Here is a 21,007-nt window from a genome sequence, read left to right as displayed (position 1 = left end):
CCTTCCTTCTCACTGACCCAAGCCCTTCCTTCTCACTGACCCAAGCCCTTCCTTTTCTCTGACCCAAGCCCTTCCTTCTCTCTGACCCAAGCCCTTCCTTCTCACTGACCCAAGCCCTTCCTACTCTCTGACCCAAGCCCTTCCTACTCTCTGACCCAAGCCCTTCCTTCTCTCTGACCCAAGCCCTTCCTTCTCACTGACCCAAGCCCTTCCTTCTCACTGACCCAAGCCCTTCCTTCTCACTGACCCAAGCCCTTCCTTCTCACTGACCCAAGCCCTTCCTTCTCACTGACCCAAGCCCTTCCTACTCTCTGACCCAAGCCCTTCCTTCTCACTGACCCAAGCCCTTCCTTCTCACTGACCCAAGCCCTTCCTTCTCACTGACCCAAGCCCTTCCTTCTCTCTGACCCAAGCCCTTCCTTCTCACTGACCCAAGCCCTTCCTTTTCTCTACAGCAGTGTGTATCTCTCTCTCTTCTATTTTAGTATCAGTCAAAAGTTTGGACACACCTACTCATTCTATTTATTTTTATTTTTAATTCTTCCTATTTTCTACATTGTAGAATAATAGTGAAGACATCAAAACTATGAAGTAACATATGGAATCATGTAGTATCCAAAAAAGTGTTAAACAAATCCAAATACATGAGATTCTTCAAAGTAGCTACCCTTTGCCTTGACAGCTTTGCACACTTTTGGCATTCTCTCAGCCAGCTTCATGAGGTAGTCACCTGGAATGCATTTCAATTAACAGGTGTGCCTTAAGTTAATTTGTGTAATTTCTTTCCCTCTTAATGTGTTTGAGCCAATCAGTTGTGTTGTGACAAGGTAGAGGTGGTATACAGAAGAGAGCCTTATTTGGTAAAAGACTGAGTCCATGTTATGGCAAGAACAGCTCAAATAAGCAAAGAGAAATGACAGTCCATTACTTTAAGACATGAAGGTCAATCAATGCGGAACATTTTATAGAACTTTGAACGTTTCTTCAAGCGCTATGATGAAACTGACTCTCACAGGAAAGGAAGACCCAGACTTACCTCTGCTGCAGAGGAGAAGTTCATTAGAGTTACCAGCCTTAGAAATTTCATCCCAAATAAATGCTTCAGAGAGTTCAAGTAACAGACACATCAACATCAACTGTTCAGAGGAGACAGGCCTTCATGAAATCAAATTTTATTGGTCAAATTCACATGGTTAGCAAATGTTAATGCGAGTGTAGCGAAATGCTTGTGCTTCTAGTTCCGACCGTGCAGTAATATCTAACAAATTCACAACAACTGCCTTATACACACAAATGTAAAGGGATGAATAAGAATATGTACATATAAATATATGGATGAGCGATGGCCGTGCGGCATAGGCAAGATGCAGTAGATGGTATAGAATACAGTATATACATATGAGATGAGTAATCGAGGATATGTAGACTTTATTATAGTGGTGTTATTTAAAGTGACTAGTGATACCATTATTACATCCATTTATGATGTATGTATTAAAGTGGCTAGAGATTTGAGTCTGTTTGTTGGCAGCAGCCTCTCTTAGTGATGGCTGTTTAACAGTCTGATGGCCTTGAGATAGAAGCTGTTTTTCAGTCTCTCGGTCCTAGCTTTGATGCACCTGTACTGACCTCGCCTTCTGGATGATAGCGGGGTGAACAGGCAGTGGCTCGGGTGGTTGTTGTCCTTGATGGTCTTTTTGGCCTTCCTGTGACATCGAGTGCTGTAGGTGTCCTGGAGGGCAGGTAGTTTGCCCCCGGTGATGCGTTGTGCAGACCGCACTACCCTCTTGAGAGCATTATGGTTGTGGGAGGAGCAGTTGCCGTACCAGACGGTGATACAGCCTGACAGGATGCTCTCGATTGTGCATCTGTAAAAGTTTGAGTGTTTTAGGTGACAAGCCAAATTTCTTCAGCCTCTTGAGGTTGAAGAGGCGCTGTTGCGCCTTCACCACGCTGTCTGTGTGGGTGGACTAATTCAGTTTGTCCGTGATGTGTACACCGAGGAACTTAAAACTTTCCCCCTTCTCCACTACTGTCCCATCGATGTGGATAGGGGGCTGCTCCCTCTGCTGTTTCCTGTAGTCCACAATCATCTCCTTTTGTTTTGTTGACGTTGAGTGAGTTTTTTTTCCTGACACCACACTCCGAGTGCCCTCACCTCCTCCCTGTTGGCCGTCTCGTTGTTGTTGGTAATCAAGCCTACCACTGTAGTGTCGTCTGCAAACTTGATGATTGAGTTGGAGGTGTGCATGGCCACGCAGTCATGGGGGAACAGGGGGTACAGGAGAGGGCTGAGAACGCACCCTTGTGGGGTCCCAGTGTTGAGGATCAGCGGGGTGGAGATGTTTCCTACCCTCACCACCTGTGGGCGGCCTGTCAGAAAGTCCAGGACCCAGTTGCACAGGGCGGGGTCGAGACCCAGGGTCTCAAGCTTAATGACAAGTTTGGAGGGTACTATGGTGTTAAATGCTGAGCTGTAGTCAATGAACAGCATTCTTACATAGGTAGTCCTCTTGTCCAGATGGGATAGGCAGTCTGTGGACCTATTGGGGCAGTAAGAAAATTGGAGTGGGTCTACGGTATCAGGTAGGGTGGAGGTGATATGATCCTTGACTCCTTGACTCTCAAAGCACTTCATGATGACAGAAGTGAGTGCTACGGGGCGATAGTCATTTAGTTCAGTTACCTTAGCTTTCTTGGGAACAGGAACAATGGTGGCCATCTTGAAGCATGTGGGCACAGCAGACCGGGATAGGGATTGATTGAATATGTCCGTAAACACACCAGCCAGCTGGTCTGCGCATGCTCTGAGGACGCGGCTAGGGATGCGGTCTGGGCCGGCAGCCTTGCAAGGGTTAACACGTTTAAATGTTTTACTCACATTGGCCACGGTGAAGGAGAGTGCAGGTTTTGAGTCCGCGAGCAAAGAAGTTGTTTAGTTTGTCTGGGAGCAAGACATCGGTGTCTGCGACGGGACTGGTTTTCTTTTTGTAATCCGTGATTGACTGTAGATCCTGCCACATACGTCTCGTGTTTGAGCCGTTGAATTGCGACTCTACTTTGTCTCTATACTGACGCTTTGCTTGTTTGATTGCCTTGCGGAGGGAATAGCTACACTGTTTGTATTCGGTTATGTTTACAGTTGCCTTGCCATGATTAAAAGCAGTGGTTCAAGCTTCCAGTTTTGCACGAATGCTGCCATCAATCCACGGTTTCTGGTTAGGGAAGGTTTTAATAGTCACTGTGGGTACATCACCGATGCACTTGCTAATAAACTCACTCACCGAGTCAGCGTATACATCAATATTATTGTCGGAGTCTACCCGGAACATGATCGAAGCAATCTTGGCGCGTGGAATCTGATTGGTCAGATCAGCATTGGATAGACCTGAGCACGGGCATTTCCTGTTTTAGTTTCTGTCTATAGGCTGGGAGCAACAAAATGGAGTCATGGTCAGATTTGCTGAAGGGAGGGCGGGGGAGGGCTTTGTATGCATCGCGGAAGTTAGAGTAGCAATGGTCCAGAATGCTACCAGCCCGTGTCGCGCATTTGATATGCTGATAGAATTTAGGGAGCCTTGTGGCCTCATGGTCAAATTGCTACAAAGAAACCAATACTAAATGACACCGATAAGAAGAAGAGACTTGCTTGGGCCAAGACACACGAGCAATGGACATTAGACCAGTGGAAATCTGTCCTTTGGTCTGATGAGTGAAAATTTTCAATTTTTGGTTCCAACCGCTGTCTTTGTGAGACGCAGAGTAGGTGAACGGATGATCTCCGCATGTGTGGTTCCCACCGTTGAACTGTCTGTGATTTATTTAGAATTCAAGGCACACTTAACCAGCATGGCTACCACAGCATTCTGCAGCAATACACCATCCCATCTGGTTTGCGCTTAATGGGACTATCATTTGTTTTTCAACAGGACAATGACCCAACACACCTCCAGACTGTGTAAAGGCTATTTGACCAAGAAGGAAAGTGATGGAGTGCTGCATCAAATGATCTGGCCTCCACAATCACCCAACCTCAACCCAATTGAGATGGTTTGGGATGAATTGGACCAGAGTGAGGGAAAAGCAGCCAACAAGTGCTCAGCAAAAATATATTTAGATTTGTTAAACACTTTTTTGGTTACTACATGATTACATATGAGTTATTTCATAGTTTTGATGTCTTCACTATTAGAAAATAGTAAGAAAATAAAGAAAGAAAAACCCTGGAATGAGTAGGTGTGTCCAAACTTGACTGGTACTGTATATGCACTTTATAAACTATATATGAAGATAAAACAAGACTGATAATAACCATCATAGGAGATACAGTATGTCTCAGTTACTGGGATCACTAGTCTGGTGGTATATTATATCATAGGAGATACAGTATATAGTTAGAAGACTCTAAAAGCTACTGGTTCAGTTTAATAATTGCACGTGATGGTTTGATAAATACTGTCTACAACCAGCCTGGAAGTCTAGAGACAGAAACTGTTGAAAGGTAAATATATGTATGACATCCACAATAAAGGCAATAGGTCAATAAATGATTATTATAACAATGTTATACGCATTTCAATATTGCTATTAACAGATTGATAAATAACATGCCAAAATACCAAAGTCAACATCGTAGCCACGCAGTAGGGCATTTAAAACGTGTTCAAACCTGCAGGGGCAGAGTGGGGTAGTTGGGGTCTAACCTGCAGGGGCAGAGTGGGGTAGTTGGGGTCTAACCTACAGGGCAGAGTGAGGTAGTTGGGGTCTAACCTACAGGGCAGAGTGGGGTAGTTGGGGTCTAACCTGCAGGGCAGAGTGGGGTAGTTGGGGTCTAACCTGCAGGGCAGAGTGGGGTAGTTGGGGTCTAACCTACAGGGGCAGAGTGGGGTAGTTGGGGTCTAACCTGCAGGGCAGAATGGGGTAGTTGGGGTCTAACCTACAGGGCAGAGTGGGGTAGTTGGGGTCTAACCTGCAGGGGCAGAGTGGGGTAGTTGGGGTCTAACCTACAGGGCAGAGTGGGGTAGTTGGGGTCTAACCTGCAGGGGCAGAGTGGGGTAGTTGGGGTCTAACCTACAGGGGCAGAATGGGGTAGTTGGGGTCTAACCTGCAGGGCAGAGTGGGGTAGTTGGGGTCTAACCTACAGGGCAGAGTGGGGTAGTTGGGGTCTAACCTACAGGGGCAGAGTGGGGTAGTTGGGGTCTAACCTACAGGGCAGAGTGGGGTAGTTGGGGTCTAACCTACAGGGCAGAGTGGGGTAGTTGGGGTCTAACCTACAGGGCAGAGTGGGGTAGTTGGGGTCTAACCTACAGGGCAGAGTGGGGTAGTTGGGGTCTAACCTGCAGGGCAGAGTGGGGTAGTTGGGGCCTAACCTACAGGGGCAGAATGGGGTAGTTGGGGTCTAACCTGCAGGGCAGAGTGGGGTAGTTGGGGTCTAACCTGCAGGGCAGAGTGGGGTAGTTGGGGTCTAACCTGCAGGGCAGAGTGGGGTAGTTGGGGTCTAACCTACAGGGCAGAGTGGGGTAGTTGGGGACTAACCTGCAGGGCAGAGTGGGGTAGTTGGGGTCTAACCTGCAGGGCAGAGTGGGGTAGTTGGGGTCTAACCTGCAGGGGCAGAGTGGGGTAGTTGGGGTCTAACCTACAGGGGCAGAGTGGGGTAGTTGGGGTCTAACCTACAGGGCAGAGTGGGGTAGTTGGGGTCTAACCTGCAGGGCAGAATGGGGTAGTTGGGGTCTAACCTGCAGGGGCAGAGTGGGGTAGTTGGGTCCTAACCTACAGGGGCAGAATGGGGTAGTTGGGGTCTAACCTGCAGGGCAGAGTGGGGTAGTTGGGGTCTAACCTGCAGGGCAGAGTGGGGTAGTTGGGGTCTAACCTGCAGGGCAGAGTGGGGTAGTTGGGGTCTAACCTACAGGGCAGAGTGGGGTAGTTGGGGACTAACCTGCAGGGCAGAGTGGGGTAGTTGGGGTCTAACCTGCAGGGCAGAGTGGGGTAGTTGGGGTCTAACCTGCAGGGGCAGAGTGGGGTAGTTGGGGTCTAACCTACAGGGGCAGAGTGGGGTAGTTGGGGTCTAACCTACAGGGCAGAGTGGGGTAGTTGGGGTCTAACCTACAGGGCAGAGTGGGGTAGTTGGGGTCTAACCTGCAGGGCAGAATGGGGTAGTTGGGGTCTAACCTGCAGGGCAGAGTGGGGTAGTTGGGGTCTAACCTACAGGGGCAGAGTGGGGTAGTTGGGGTCTAACCTACAGGGGCAGAGTGGGGTAGTTGGGGTCTAACCTGCAGGGCAGAGTGGGGTAGTTGGGGTCTAACCTGCAGGGCAGAGTGGGGTAGTTGGGGTCTAACCTGCAGGGCAGAGTGGGGTAGTTGGGGTCTAACCTGCAGGGCAGAGTGGGGTAGTTGGGGTCTAACCTGCAGGGGCAGAGTGGGGTAGTTGGGGTCTAACCTGCAGTGGCAGAGTGGGGTAGTTGGGGTCTAACCTACAGGGCATAGTGGGGTAGTTGGGGTCTAACCTACAGGGCAGAATGGGGTAGTTGGGGTCTAACCTACAGGGCAGAATGGGGTAGTTGGGGTCTAACCTACAGGGCAGAGTGGGGTAGTTGGGGTTTAACCTGCAGGGCAGAATGGGGTAGTTGGGGTCTAACCTACAGGGCAGAGTGGGGTAGTTGGGGTCTAACCTACAGGGCAGAATGGGGTAGTTGGGGTTTAACCTGCAGGGCAGAGTGGGGTAGTTGGGGTCTAACCTACAGGGGCAGAGTGGGGTAGTTGGGGTCTAACCTGCAGGGCAGAATGGGGTAGTTGGGGTCTAACCTGCACTACATTAATAGATTATTATTAAAGTCCAGAGGTCTTCTCTCTGTCATGGCTTATCTGTCTGTGAGGTGTCTTCTGCTACATTCTCTGGCCTGGTCCAAAAACACGCCCTAGCGCCTTCTCCTAGCCCCTTGTCTTCTAGCACATAATCTCTTAGTCCCTAGTCTCCTAGTCCCTTCTAGTTCTTACCTCGTTGTTGTGTGGAGTTCTGGAGGAATCTGATAGCTGGGTAAGAAGCAATGATTGGAAGGGTAAATGGAAGCCATATCTGATTGATTGGAAGGGTATATGGAAGCCATATCTGATTGATTGGAAGAGTATATGGAAGCCATATCTGATTGATTGGAAGGGTATATGGAAGCCATATCTGATTGATTGGAAGGGTATATGGAAGCCATATCTGATTGATTGGAAGGGTATATGGAAGCCATATCTGATTGATTGGAAGGGTAAATGGAAGCCATATCTGATTGATTGGAAGGGTATATGGAAGCCATATCTGATTGATTGGAAGGGTATATGGAAGCCATATCTGATTGATTGGAAGGGTAAATGGAAGCCATATCTGATTGATTGGAAGGGTATATGGAAGCCATATCTGATTGATTGGAAGGGTATATGGAAGCCATATCTGATTGATTGGAAGGGTAAATGGAAGCCATATCTGATTGATTGGAAGGGTATATGGAAGCCATATCTGATTGATTGGAGGGGTAAATGGAAGCCATATCTGATTGATTGGAAGGGTATATGGAAGCCATATCTGATTGATTGGAAGGGTATATGGAAGCCATATCTGATTGATTGGAAGGGTAAATGGAAGCCATATCTGATTGATTGGAAGGGTAAATGGAAGCCATATCTGATTGATTGGAAGGGTATATGGAAGCCATATCTGATTGATTGGAAGGGTAAATGGAAGCCATATCTGATTGATTGGAAGGGTATATGGAAGCCATATCTGATTGATTGGAAGGGTAAATGGAAGCCATATCTGATTGATTGGAAGGGTAAATGGAAGCCATCACACCATCTGGTTCCTTCAGGTCTGTGCTAACTGCTAACCAGGTAAGAGGCTAGGGGCTGTTTCTGGACCTCTTCCCATTGATTTATCCTGCAATAAATGTTGTTCAATTGATAGTATGCCAGTTTGTCTTCTTCAAATGCCTCTAATCTAATTGTAAAAGTAATCAGATTACTTTACTGTGTTTGAGTAATCCAATAATTACCATTTTGGACAGGTACATTTGAAAAGTAACCGACCCAACCCTGATTGTGCTACATTACCTGGCCTAGTCCAGAAAGAAGCCCTAGTCCCTTATCCTAGTTCCTTTCCCCCTAGCCCCATGTATCCTAGTCCCTTTTATTCCCTAACTCGTTGTTGTGTGCAGATCTAAAGGAATCACATAGCTGGCCGTAAGAAGCAATGATTGGAAGGATGTATTTGTTATATGGAAGCCATATCTGATTGATTGAAAGGATATATGGAAGCTGTCACACCTAGCTGATTCCTTCATGTCTGTGCTGACCAGGCGACAGAGGCTAGGGGTTGTTTCTGGACATTAGCCTCTCTTACCCTGGCCTATAGGTCAAAGGCTAAAGGTCAGGTTGGCATTCAGCATGCATAAGGAGGGGGCTTCTCGAAGCCGGAGGGCCCGTAGACGGGGCCAGGGTAGAGGGAAGGGGCGTTGGGTGTTAGCATGTAACCCTGACCAGGGTCCTGGGAGCCAGTCTGGAAGGTGGGCTGGCTGGGGGCCTGGGAGGAAGGCTGGCTCTGGCTCTCCTCTGACGGAGAGGAGGGGGTCAGGGTCATCTCCAGGCCGGGCTGGGGGGTGGAGGGGGCCTGGTAACTGCTGTGGTGCTGAGAAAGACAGAGAGAAAGAAGAGGAGAGGAGAGACAACAGAGGAGAGAGAGAGAGAGACCGAGGTCGAGAGAGAGACAAAGAGAGGAGAGAGAGAGGAGAGAGACAACAGAGAGGAGACATTCATATCACTGGATGACGAGAAGCTTTGGAAATACTATTTTAGTTGGGGTCTAACCTGCAGGGGCAGAGTGGGGTAGTTGGGTTATTTTTTACCTGCATGGGCAAAGCGGGGTAGTTGGGGTAGGCGGGCAGGGCCTGTCCGTTGGGGCAGAAGCCAGCGTAGGTCACCACGTGCTGGGTGGGGTTATACATGATGTGGGGGGGTGGGGTGGGACTGGGGGACATCTGGGGGGCAGGAGCCTGAGATAGAGGGAGACAGAAGGAGGAAAGGGGGGAAGGGAGGGGGAGGAAGACAGAAGGAGGAAAGGGAAGGGGGGAAGGGAGGGAGACAGAAGGAGGAAAGGGGAGATGGAGGGAGAGAGAGGAAGTGGAAGGGAGAGGAGGGAGGGAAGGGGGAGAAAGAGGGGAGGGAAGGGGGAGAAATTGGGAGTAGAGGGGGGAGAGCGATGGGGGAAGGGAGAGGGGAGGGAGGGAGAGAGAGAGGAAGGGAGAGGGGTGGGAGGGGAAGGGAGGGAGAGAGAGAGAGGGGAGGGAGAAAGAAAGAGAGAGGGAAGGGGGGAAGGGAGAGGGGAGGGAAAGAGGGGGAGCGAAGGGAGGGAGAGAGGGGGAAGGGGGGAAGGGATAGGGGAGGGAGGGAGAGAGGGGGAAGGGAGGGGGGAAGGGGAGAGGAGAGGGAGGGAAGGAGGGAGAAAGGGAGAGGGGAGGGAGGGGAGGGAGGGAGAAAGAGGGAAGGGAAAGAGGGAGAGCGAAGGGAGGGAGAGAGGGGGAAGGGAGAGGGGAGAGAAGAGCGGAGGGAGGGAAGGAGAGAGAGAGGGAAGGGAAGGGGAGAGGGGAGGGAAGGAGAGGGAAGGGAGAGGGGAGGGAAAGAGGGAGAGCGAAGGGAGGGAGAGAGGGGAGAGAAGGGGGAAGAGAGAGGAATACATATAGTTAGTGTACACAATAACAAATGAAATAGCTACCTAACAAACAGACGTGTGTTCTAGGTACTGTGTATTAGAGGTCGGCCGATTATGATTTTTCAATGCCGATACCGATTATTGGAGGACAAAAAAAGCCGATACCGATTAATCGGCCGATTTATAAAAAAAAAATAATAATAATAATATATATATCATACACACACACACATTTTTGTAATAATGACAATTGCAACAATACTGAATGAACAATGAACACTTTTATTTTAACTTAATATAATACATAAATACACACACGCACACAGCTCTGAAGTGACAATGATACTGAAGAGTCTGCTTAGGAGACAAATACTCTCAACTGTTTGAATAAAAATAGAGTTTAAGTTACCTGTGATGAATGTTGAAAACAAAAACTTTAATTTCTATATGCAGGAAATCCTATTTTAATAATAGGCATGGTAAGAATTGACAACCAAAGTGCGAGTCATAATTCCCATGACACCTTCTAGCAAAATCTGAAAAGCGGTTCCTTCATTTATTCCACAGGATATTTTTAGATTCACTTAAAATAAGGTCTGTGTTTCGTGTAGGCTTACATCACCGTGCCAATTTTATAACTGTGTAGATATCCATAGGACAAGGTAACTCTGATCAATATTGGCTGAATATAAGCAAAGATAAAAAAAATTGTAGAGTGGATTTATGAAAATATGTTGTTACCTTATCCTAGTGAGATTTACACGGGTATCAAAACGTCGAGGCGGTTTAAGCCTGCACGAAACACAGACCTTATTTGAAGTAGATCAAGACATTCTCTATGGAAGACATGAACGGTAAAATAATGAAGGAACCCCTTTCAAATTCAGCCGCAAGTTATTACAGGAATTATAACGCGTCGACTATTTCTCTCTAAACCATATACCTTTGACTAATCCGGAAACTATCACCTCGAAAACAAAACGTTTATTCCGTTCCGTATTTTATCTAACGGGTGGCATCCATGAGTCTAAATATTCCTGTTACATTGCACAACCTTCAATGTTATCATAATTACGTAAAATTCTGGCAAATTAGTTCGCAAAGAGCCAGGCGGCCCAAACTGTTGCATATACCCTGACTCTGCGTGCAATGAACGCAAGAGAAATGACACAATTTCACCTGGTTAATATTGCCTGCTAACCTGGATTTATTTTAGCTAAATATGCAGGTTTAAAAATATATACTTGTGTATTGATTTTAAGAAAGGCATTGATATGGTTAAGTACACATTGGAGCAATGACAGTCATTGATTGATTGTTTTTTATAAGATAAGTTTAATGCTAGCTAGCAACTTACCTTGGCTTACTGCATTCGCTAACAGGCAGGCTCCTCGTGGAGTGCAATGTAATCAGGTGTTAGAGCATTGGACTAGTTAACTGTAAGGTTGCAAGATTGGTTCCCCGAGCTGACAAGGTTAAAAATCTGTCGTTCTGCCTCGTTCCTAGGCCGTCATTGAAAATAAGAATGTGTTCTTAACTGACTTGCCTAGTTAAATAAAGATTAAATAAAGGTGTATTTTTTTTAATTTTAAATAAATTTAAAAAAATCGGCGCCCAAAAATAACGATTTCCGATTGTTATGAAAACTTGAAATCGGCCCCGATTAATCGGCCATTCCGATTAATCGGTCGACCTCTACTGTGTATACATATAGTGTGTGTGTGTGTGTGCCCACCAGGTCCTTGTAAGCCCCCAGTATAGCAGCTGTGATGATTCCCAGGAACAGGCCCATTATGTTGAGCACCACACAGACCCACAGCAGACGATGGAGATGGACCACATCCCAGCAGCTACTCACCCCCGTGAACTCATAGTACTTGGTATGGTAGTCTGGACTGGAGGAGAGAGGAGACAGAGTGAACTCATAGTACTGGGTATGGTGGTCTGGACTGGAGGAGGAGAGAGGAGACAGAGTGAACTCATAGTACTGGGTATGGTATCCTGGACTGGAGGAGGAGAGAGGAGACAGAGTGAACTCATAGTACTGGGTATGGTGGTCTGGACTGGAGGAGAGAGGAGACAGCAGACAGTCACACACACACCTCCGCGCTTGAACGCAAACACATGAACACACACACACACACACACACAAACACACAGGTGTTTTTCCTTACCTCTCACAGCTGTACAGGTCACAGCAGTAGCAGGTGTTGCTCTTCATTCTCACTTTACACTCACTGTTGAATGAGCTGCACTTTACCTGCAGACAGACAGAACAGAGACAAAGAGACATTGCTATGGCAGCAAATAACAGAATATGTAACTGTCAGTAGATGGCGCCAGAGAGCCCGAGAAAAAAACCCAACCAGCCAACCCGTCCCTTAAGGCTGCAGGTAACCTGTAAACGCCCATAACCCCTAACTATGTATTCTCAGACTCTATGCTCCCCCATAACCCCTAACTATGTATTCTCAGGCTCTATGCTCCCCCATAACCCCTAACTATGTATTATCTACACCCCATAACCCCTAACTATGTATTATCTCAGACTCTAAAGATAGATCTACGTCCCCCCCATAACCCCTAACTATGTATTATCTCAGACTCTAAAGATAGATCTACGTCCCCCCCATAACCCCTAACTATGTATTATCTCAGACTCTAAAGATAGATCTACGTCCCCCCCATAACCCCTAACTATGTATTATCTCAGACTCTAAAGATAGATCTACGTCCCCCCATACCCCTAACTATGTATTATCTCAGACTCTAAAGCTAGATCTACCCCCCATAAGCCCTAACTATGTATTATCTACCCCCCCCCCCCCCCCATAACCCCTAACTATGTATTATCTCAGACTAAAGATCGATCTATGTCCCCCCCATAACCCCTAACTATGTATTATCTCAGACTAAAGATCGATCTATGTCCCCCCCATAACCCCTAACTATGTATTATCTCAGACTAAAGATAGATCTACGTCCCCCCCATAACCCCTAACTATGTATTATCTCAGACTAAAGATAGATCTATGTCCCCCCCATAACCCCTAACTATGTATTATCTCAGACTAAAGATAGATCTACGTCCCCCCATAACCCCTAACTATGTATTATCTCAGACTAAAGATAGATCTATGTCCCCCCCATAACCCCTAACTATGTATTATCTCAGACTAACTATGTATCTAGATAGATCTACGTCCCCCCCATACCCCTACTATGTATTATCTCAGACTCTAAAGATAGATCTACGTCCCCCCATAACCCCTAACTATGTATTATCTCAGACTCTAAAGCTAGATCTACCCCCCCCATGCCCTAACTATTTATTATCACCCCCCCCCCCCCCATAACCCCTAACTATGTATTATCTCAGACTAAAGATCGATCTATGTCCCCCCCATAACCCCTAACTATGTATTATCTCAGACTAAAGATGATCTATGCCCCCCCATAACCCTAACTATGTATTATCTCAGACTAAAGATGATCATGTCCCCCCCATAACCCCTAACTATGTATTATCTCGACTAAAGATAGATCTATGTCCCCCCCATAACCCCTAACTATGTATTATCTCAGACTAAAGATAGATCTATGTCCCCCCCATAACCCCTAACTATGTATTATCTCAGACTAAGATAGTCTACGTCCCCCCCATAACCCCTAACTATGTATTATCTCAGACTAAAGATAGATCTATGTCCCCCCTAACCCCTAACTATGTATTATTCCAGACTAAAGATAGATCTACGTCCCCCCATAACCCCTAACTATGTATTATCTCAGACTAAAGATCGATCTATGTCCCCCCCATAACCCCTAACTATGTATTATCTCAGACTAAGATAGATCTACGTCCCCCCCATAACCCTAACTTGTATTATCTCAGACTAAAGATAGATCTATGTCCCCCCCATAACCCCTAACTATGTATTATCTCAGACTAAAGATAGATCTATGTCCCCCCCATAACCCCTAACTATGTATTATCTCAGACTAAAGATAGATCTAGTCCCCCCCATAACCCCTAACTATGTATTATCTCAGACTAAAGATAGATCTATGTCCCCCCCATAACCCCTAACTATGTATTATCTCAGACTAAAGATAGATCTATGTCCCCCCCATAACCCCTAACTATGTATTATCTCAGACTAAAGATAGATCTATGTCCCCCCCATAACCCCTAACTATGTATTATCTCAGACTAAAGATAGATCTATGTCCCCCCCATAACCCCTAACTATGTATTATCTCAGACTAAAGATAGATCTATGTCCCCCCCATAACCCCTACCTTGTATTATCTCAGACTAAAGATAGATCTATGTCCCCCCCATAACCCCTAACTATGTATTATCTCAGACTAAAGATAGATCTACCCCCCCCATAACCCCTAACTATGTATTATCTCAGACTAAAGATAGATCTATGTCCCCCCCATAACCCCTAACTATGTATTATCTCAGACTAAAGATAGATCTATGTCCCCCCCATAACCCCTAACTATGTATTATCTCAGACTAAAGATAGATCTATGTCCCCCATAACCCTAACTATGTATTATCTCAGACTAAAGATAGACTACCCCCCCCCATAACCCCTAACTAGTATTATTCCAGACTAAAGATAGATCTACTCTCCCCCCCATAACCCCTAACTATGTATTATCTCAGACTAAGAGATAGATCTATGTCCCCCCCATAACCCCTAACTATGTATTATCTCAGACTAAAGATAGATCTATGTCCCCCCCATAACCCCTAACTATGTATTATTCAGACTAAAGATAGATCTATGTCCCCCCCTAACCCCTAACTATGTATTATCTCAGACAAAAGATAGATCTATGTCCCCCCCATAACCCCTAACTATGTATTATCTCAGACTAAAGATAGATCTATGTCCCCCCCCTCCACTATTAAAGGAATAGGGTGTTATTTCAGACACAGGCTCAATCTCCATGGTAACACTGTGAACACGCTGTACTGAGTGGGAAGGGAAAGATCCACCCCACGACTTTTACTAACTCTGTAAAGACTTCATCTAGCTTTAATGAATTCTGAAAGCCATAAGCAAGTCATTCAACGATTTTTACACACAGTAAACTTAGGAAGATGTGAGTAGCGTGGTGGGGGTGAAGGTGTGTGGAGGATGGGGGGTGAAGTGTTGTGGAGGAGGTGGGGGTGGAGTTGTGGAGGAGGTGTGTGTGTGTGTGTGTGTGTGTGTGTGTGTGTGGGGGTGTGTGTGTGTGTGTGTGTGTGTGGGTGTGTGTGGGTGCTCTGATTCACCTCAGTATAATAGTTGTCGTAGGCGTACCCTGATCCACTGGCGTAGAACTCACACCTGTCCTCCAACAGCGGCCTCCTGTCCTGAGAGAGGAAACAGAGAGGAGATTCAAGTTGAAACTGACAGTATTTTAACAACATGAAATCTTATTAAAATGTGTTCATATATACACCCCCAGGAAGAATATGAATACTTTTCTGACAAGCGAGCCATTAGATATGGTCATTTTGACGTTTTCATAAATTCTTAGAATGTTTTGGAATTACGTAGAGTAAGGCATATGTGAAATTCTATAGCAATATATAGTGTGAAAATTCTATAGCATATATAGTGTGAAAATTCTATAGCAATTATAGTGTGAAAATTCTATAGCATATATATGTGAAAATTCTATAGCAATATATAGTGGGAAATGGCTGTGCGTTTGGACAATTAATAGACACTGCAGTAAAATAAACCTAATAAAAGACCGGAGTCTACGCAGACTGGTCGGTGCGCTATAGCCAATCAGAGCTACAGTGGTCATACTACAGTAGGCCTTTAGTTTGTGTGTCGGGGGCTAGGGTCAGTCTGTATATCTGGAGTATTTCTCCTGTTTATCTGGTGTCCTGTGTGAATTTAAGTATGCTCCCTCTAACTCTCTCTCTTTTTTCTCTTCTCTCGGAGGACCTGAGCCCTAGGACCATGCCTCAGGACTACCTGGCCTGATGATCCTTGCTGTCCCCAGTCCACCTGGTCGTGCTGCTGCTCCAGTTTCAACTGTTCTGCCTGCGGCTATGGAACCCTGACCTGTTCACCGGACGTGCTACCTTGTCCCGGACCTGCTTTTTTCGACTCTCTCTCTCTCTACCGCACCTGCTGTCTCTAACTCTGAATGATCGGCTATGAAAAGCCAAATGTCATTTACTCCTGAGGTGCTGACCTGTTGCACCCTCTACAACCACTGTGATTATTATTATTCGACCATGCTGGTCATCTATGAACATTTGAACATCTTGGCCATGTACTGTTATAATCTCCACCCGGCACAGCCAGAAGAGGACTGGCCACCCTTCATAGCCTGGTTCCTCTCTAGGTTTCTGTATAGCAATTTGTGACATTGGCTGATGTAAATCAGGTATCTGTTTTTTATTTTCAATAAATTTGCAAAACAAATCTAAAAACATGTTTTGCTTTGTCATTATGGGGTATTGTGATGTCATTATGGGGTATTGTGTAAATTGTTGAGGATTTGTTTTTATTTAATCAATTTTAGAATAAGGCTGTAACTTAACAACATGTGGAAAATGTCAAGGGTTGAATACTTTCTGAAGGACTGTAGGTGTATTTTGTGGCTTTTTGCAAATGCGTTCTAATGATCTAAAGTGGCGCTGTTGCAACTGATGGCAGGTCCTACTGCCTGTAAACACACAGTCCAGTTCATAGTGAATGATGACAGGTCCTACTGCCTGTAAACACACAGTCCAGTTCAAAGTGAATGATCATCTATGAGATGTTTCTACAACTTGATTGTTGTCAACCTGTGGTAAATTCAATTGATCAATCAAAAACGAAGACATGAGGTCGAAGGAATTGTTCGTAAGCTCCGAGACAGGATTGTGTCGAGGCACAGATCTGGGAAGGGTACCAAAAAGTGTCTGCAGCAATGAAGGTCCCCAAGAAGTGGCCTCCATCATTCTTAAATGGAAGAAGTTTGGAACTGCCAAGACTCTTCCTAGAGCTGGCCGCCCGGCCAAACTGAGCAATCGGTGGAGAAGGGTCTTGGTCAGGGAGGTGACTAAGAACCCGATGGTCACTCTGACAGAGCTCTAGAGTTCCTCTGTGGAGATGGGAGAACCTTCCAGAAGGACAACCAGCTCTGTAGCGCTCCACCAATCAGGCCTTTATGGTAGAGTGACTAGACGGAAGCCACTCCTCAGTAAAGGCACATGACAGCCTGCTTGATGTTTGCCAAAAGGCACCTAAAGACTCTCAGACCATGAGAAACAAGATTCCCTGGTCTGATGAAACCAAGATAATGGAATGCCAAGCGTCACGTCTGGAGGAAACCTGGCACCATCCCTACGGTGAAGCGTGGTGGTGGCAGCATCATGCTGTGGGAGGTTTTTTAGTGGCAGGGACTGAGAACAGTCAGGATCAAGGCAAAGATGAACAAAGCGAAGTACAGAGAGATCCTTGATGAAAACCTGCTCCAGATCGCTTCAGGACCTCAGACTGGGGCGAAGGTTCACCTTCCAACAGGACAACGAACCTAAGCACACAGCCAAGACAATGCAGAGTGGTTTCGGGACAAGTCTCTTAATGTCCTTGAGCGGCCCAACAGACCCCGGACTTGAACCCAATCAAACATCTCAGAGAGCCTGAAAATAGCTGTGCAGCAACACTCCCCATCCAACCTGACAGAGCTTGAGAGGATCTGCAAAGAAGAATGGAGAAACTCCCCAAATACAGGTGTGCCAAGCTTGTAGCGTCATACCCAAGAAGACCAAGGCTGTAATCACTGCCAAAGGTGCTTCAACAAGTACTGAGTAAGGTCTGAATATTATGTAAATGTGAATTTCAGTTTATTTTTATTTTTTATAAAATACAAAAAATTGTGTTTGTCATTATGGGTACTGTGTGTAGATTTATGAAATTGTTTTTTCCCCTCATCATTTTAGAATAAGGCTGTAACCTAACAAAAGGTGGAAAATGTCAAGGTGTCTGAATAAATCCATAGATTTCTGAAAATATGTCGATACCACAGAGTGCTCTTACATTTGGGAACTTTACAGTCCTATTGATCAAACAACCATGAAAAGTTAGGCTCTCTCTCCCTCAGTTATGTACATCATCAACAACTAATTGCTAGCCAGAGCAAGATGAGCTAAAATCTAACCAAGGAACATTAAATAAACCCTCTCAAACTGTTTCAGCTAGTTGACCGTCATAATTGCACTGATAACGATGTGGAATTGTAGCCTACTCGTCCTTCTGCAGTTTGCCTGCACCCAAGCTAACTGGCTATTTTGCTAGCTAGCTACTTCCAAACAAAATGGGAGAACACCTCACTCTGACCATTTTACTCACCCTAGCAGAGCTGTTTAGAATGTTTACATGTTATCTAGAGCGTTCTTGACTATCTATTAAACTGAAACAGTGCATCGCGAATGGAGGCAGCACAATGTACAGGCCAGCTGTGATTTACAACCTGATAGTAATATGTTTTGGACTATTAAAACATTTATTGGTGAATTATATTAATCATGCATTGGACTGCATCTATCTATTCTGCCAACAATGCCTATTGTACATCATGGAATGTTGAGTCACATAAAGCTATTATTAAAACCCCTCATTAAGTTGGTTTTGTAGCATAAACTGGGAATTTGATATTTTTGACTGATAATATGAGTGTCTGTTTGTTTCATATCTGCAAAGTAGTTAAAACACTGTCAGTTCCACTTTAGGCTGTGTTAAAAAGTGCACTATCTAGGGAAAAGGGGGCTGTTTGGGAGGCAACCTAGCTTCTGTAGCTTGCCTTGTCTCAGAGTGAGGGGATGTTAGTGTTATTATGGGATGTTCAATCAGTCTTAACTGGGCTGTCGTCACAGGCTGTCAGACCAAGCACCCACAATGCCAGGCAGGGCGAGTGCTGAGATAGATTGTTCTGATTTGACTGTTGCCACGTGAGTAACGAACGAGCGGTGACGGGGACAGTTGGCCAAGGAGACAGAAATGAGAGTTCCATCTGATTGTTTCTACAAAGTTTCATTACCGGAGTCACCCTGAGCAGAGGTGTATGTGTGCCTGTGTGTGAGTGTGTGCGTGCGTGCGTGTGTGGTGCACTGACTATGAACTCAGCCGCGATGATTCCGTCCACGATGGCAACAAGAAGAGAAGCGATGACTCCCATACTGATGAAGATGATGGCTCCATGAGCTGCAGGAGGAAGAGAGGGAGAGGAGAATAGGGAGAAGAGAAGGAAGGAGAGGGAGTAAGGAGGGGAGGAGGAGGAAGAGAGGAGGAGAGGGAGAGAGGGGAAGGAGAGGGAGGTAAGGGGAGAGGAGAAGGAGAGGGAAAGGGGAGAAGATGAGGGAGGTAAGGAGGGGAGGAGGAGGGGGGAAGGAGAGGAAGAGGAGGAGGGAGAGGAGAAAGGAGGGAGAGAGGGAGGTAAGGAGGGAAGCGAGGAGGTTAAGGAGAGAAGAAGAGAGGAGGGAGAGAAGGAGAGAGAAGAGGGAGAGACGTAGAATTAGCAAGTGTAATGCGCATCACACACCCGACACACAAACACAGCCAGTGTCCCAGTATTGCGTAAGTGCCTTGCCTCAGATGATTGTGTTGTCTGGATGAGGACTGGGGTACTAAGGAAATGTACAGCTCTCTGCTTCCTGCCTCGTCAGGCAGAGGTACTTTATGGGTAGTTTAGTGTCCTCCAATCAGAGAGGCAAAGGGACGACCCTTCTACACAGGGAAGGTCAATCTCATTCCACCAATCTGATTCACCAACACACACCTTAACACAAACTGTCTCTCACACACACACGTCACATACTCATTCACGCACGCACGCACACATTCACAAGCACACGCACTTTTTCACAATCTCTTCTCACACACACACACACACACACCACACACACAAACATTTTCACAAACTCACATACTCTGACAAACACACACATCCTATGAAGACACATCCTAAACTCAGTTAATCAATACAGCGTCATTCCAGTGACAGGGAGAAAACCATTCATGTTATAAACCCAGTCAGTTGGAAATGAGGGTTTTCTAATCGAGGCCTGTTCATGGTAACGTGACTGGTGAATGTTGGTCATTTAATTCTTCAGCTCACTGAGTCACCATGATGGAGTGTGTGTGAGCACGTTTTACACACACCACACACACACACACACACCACACACACACACACACACACACACACACACACACACACACCACACACACACACACACACACACACACACACACACACACACACACACACACACTGCCCATCCAACCCCAGCAGACCCGATCACAGATGGTGTTCATAAAGTTGATATTGTAAAGCGTTTTAACTCTGCCTTCCAACCCCTCCTAGCAGACTGGTGCTGGGCGATGGCCGTATGCTTTCCTGTACTCCTTACTGGCCTGGCCCAGCTTTCATCCCTCCCTGCCGTGACAGTCTCATCAATGGAGATACACATGTTCCTCTTTTACACAAGGTGAAATGTGAATCCAACAGAAGCCTCAATACACACAACGTCCTCTACTCCTCTCATCTCCTCTCCCATCTCTCCTCCTCTCCCCTCCTCTCTTAACCCATCTCTCCCCCTCTCCTAACACATCTCCTCTTTTAACACATTTCTCTCCTCTCCTCTCTTATCCCATCTCTCCCCCTCTCCTCTCCATCTCTCCTCCTCTCCTCTCTTAACCCATTCTCCCCCTCTCCTAACACATCCTCTCCTCTCCCATCTCTCCTCCTCTCCCCTCCTCTCTTAACCCATCTCTCCCCCTCTCCTAACACATCTCCTCTTTTAACACATTTCTCCTCCTCTCCTCCTCTCCTCTTTTAACACATTTCTCCTCCTCTCCTATCCCATCTCTCCTCCTCTCCTCTCTTATCCCATCCCTCCTCCTCTTCTCTCTTCTCCCCTTCTTTCATCTCCCCTGCTCTCTCTGCCTCTATTCTCCATTCATCCTCTCCTTATCTCCTCTTCTCTTCTCTCCTCCTCTTTTCTCCTACTCTCTCCTCTCTTCTCTCTCTCTTCTCTCTCCTCTCTCTTCTCCTCTCTCTTCTCCTCTCCCCTCCTCCCTCTCTCTCTCTCCCTCCTCCCCTCCCCTCTCTCTCCTCTCTCCTCTTCCTCCTCTCTGCTCTCCCCTCCTCTCCTCCCTCCTCCTCTCTCTCTCTCCTCTCCTCTCTCTGCTCTCCCCTCCTCGGTAAGGTGCAGTTCATTAACAGTTTTAAATGACTGCTGTTTTATGGGCTCCAGAAGGAGAGGTCCCTGCCCGGCTCAGAAAAGTGTGTAGCAGCAGACGACAATGGG

At 46.3% G+C, this 21,007-nt stretch overlaps 1 protein-coding gene across 1 annotated transcript; it reads right to left on the bottom strand.

Annotated features, from left to right (window-relative positions):
- Positions 1-8,418: 8,418 nt before the first annotated feature.
- On the bottom strand, positions 8,419-20,167 carry LOC120050887 (transmembrane protein 255B-like). The gene is made up of 7 exons (XM_038997409.1): positions 20,053-20,167; positions 18,811-18,899; positions 14,981-15,061; positions 11,859-11,944; positions 11,420-11,579; positions 8,882-9,028; positions 8,419-8,664 (listed from the first exon to the last, which is right to left on the bottom strand). Exons 1-7 carry the CDS (start codon positions 20,165-20,167, stop codon positions 8,419-8,421), a joined length of 924 nt encoding a protein of 307 aa, XP_038853337.1.
- Positions 20,168-21,007: the final 840 nt, after the last annotated feature.

This window comes from Salvelinus namaycush, chromosome 7 (assembly GCF_016432855.1).
Source record: "Salvelinus namaycush isolate Seneca chromosome 7, SaNama_1.0, whole genome shotgun sequence".
NCBI classification, from domain to species: domain Eukaryota; kingdom Metazoa; phylum Chordata; class Actinopteri; order Salmoniformes; family Salmonidae; genus Salvelinus; species Salvelinus namaycush.
This window is presented reverse-complemented; position numbering and strand designations above follow the sequence as displayed.

Bases quoted from the DNA above. Each gene is read 5' to 3' on its own strand.
- LOC120050887 (XM_038997409.1), bottom strand. From the start codon at position 20,167: ATGTGTATCTCCATTGATGAGACTGTCACGGCAGGGAGGGATGAAAGC. The intron at 15,062-18,810 runs GTCAGTGCACCA...TTCCTCTCTCAG, and splicing joins TCATCGCGGCTGAGTTCATA to GACAGGAGGCCGCTGTTGGA. The intron at 11,580-11,858 runs GTAAGGAAAAAC...TCTCTCCTCCAG, and splicing joins GACCTGTACAGCTGTGAGAG to TCCAGACTACCATACCAAGT.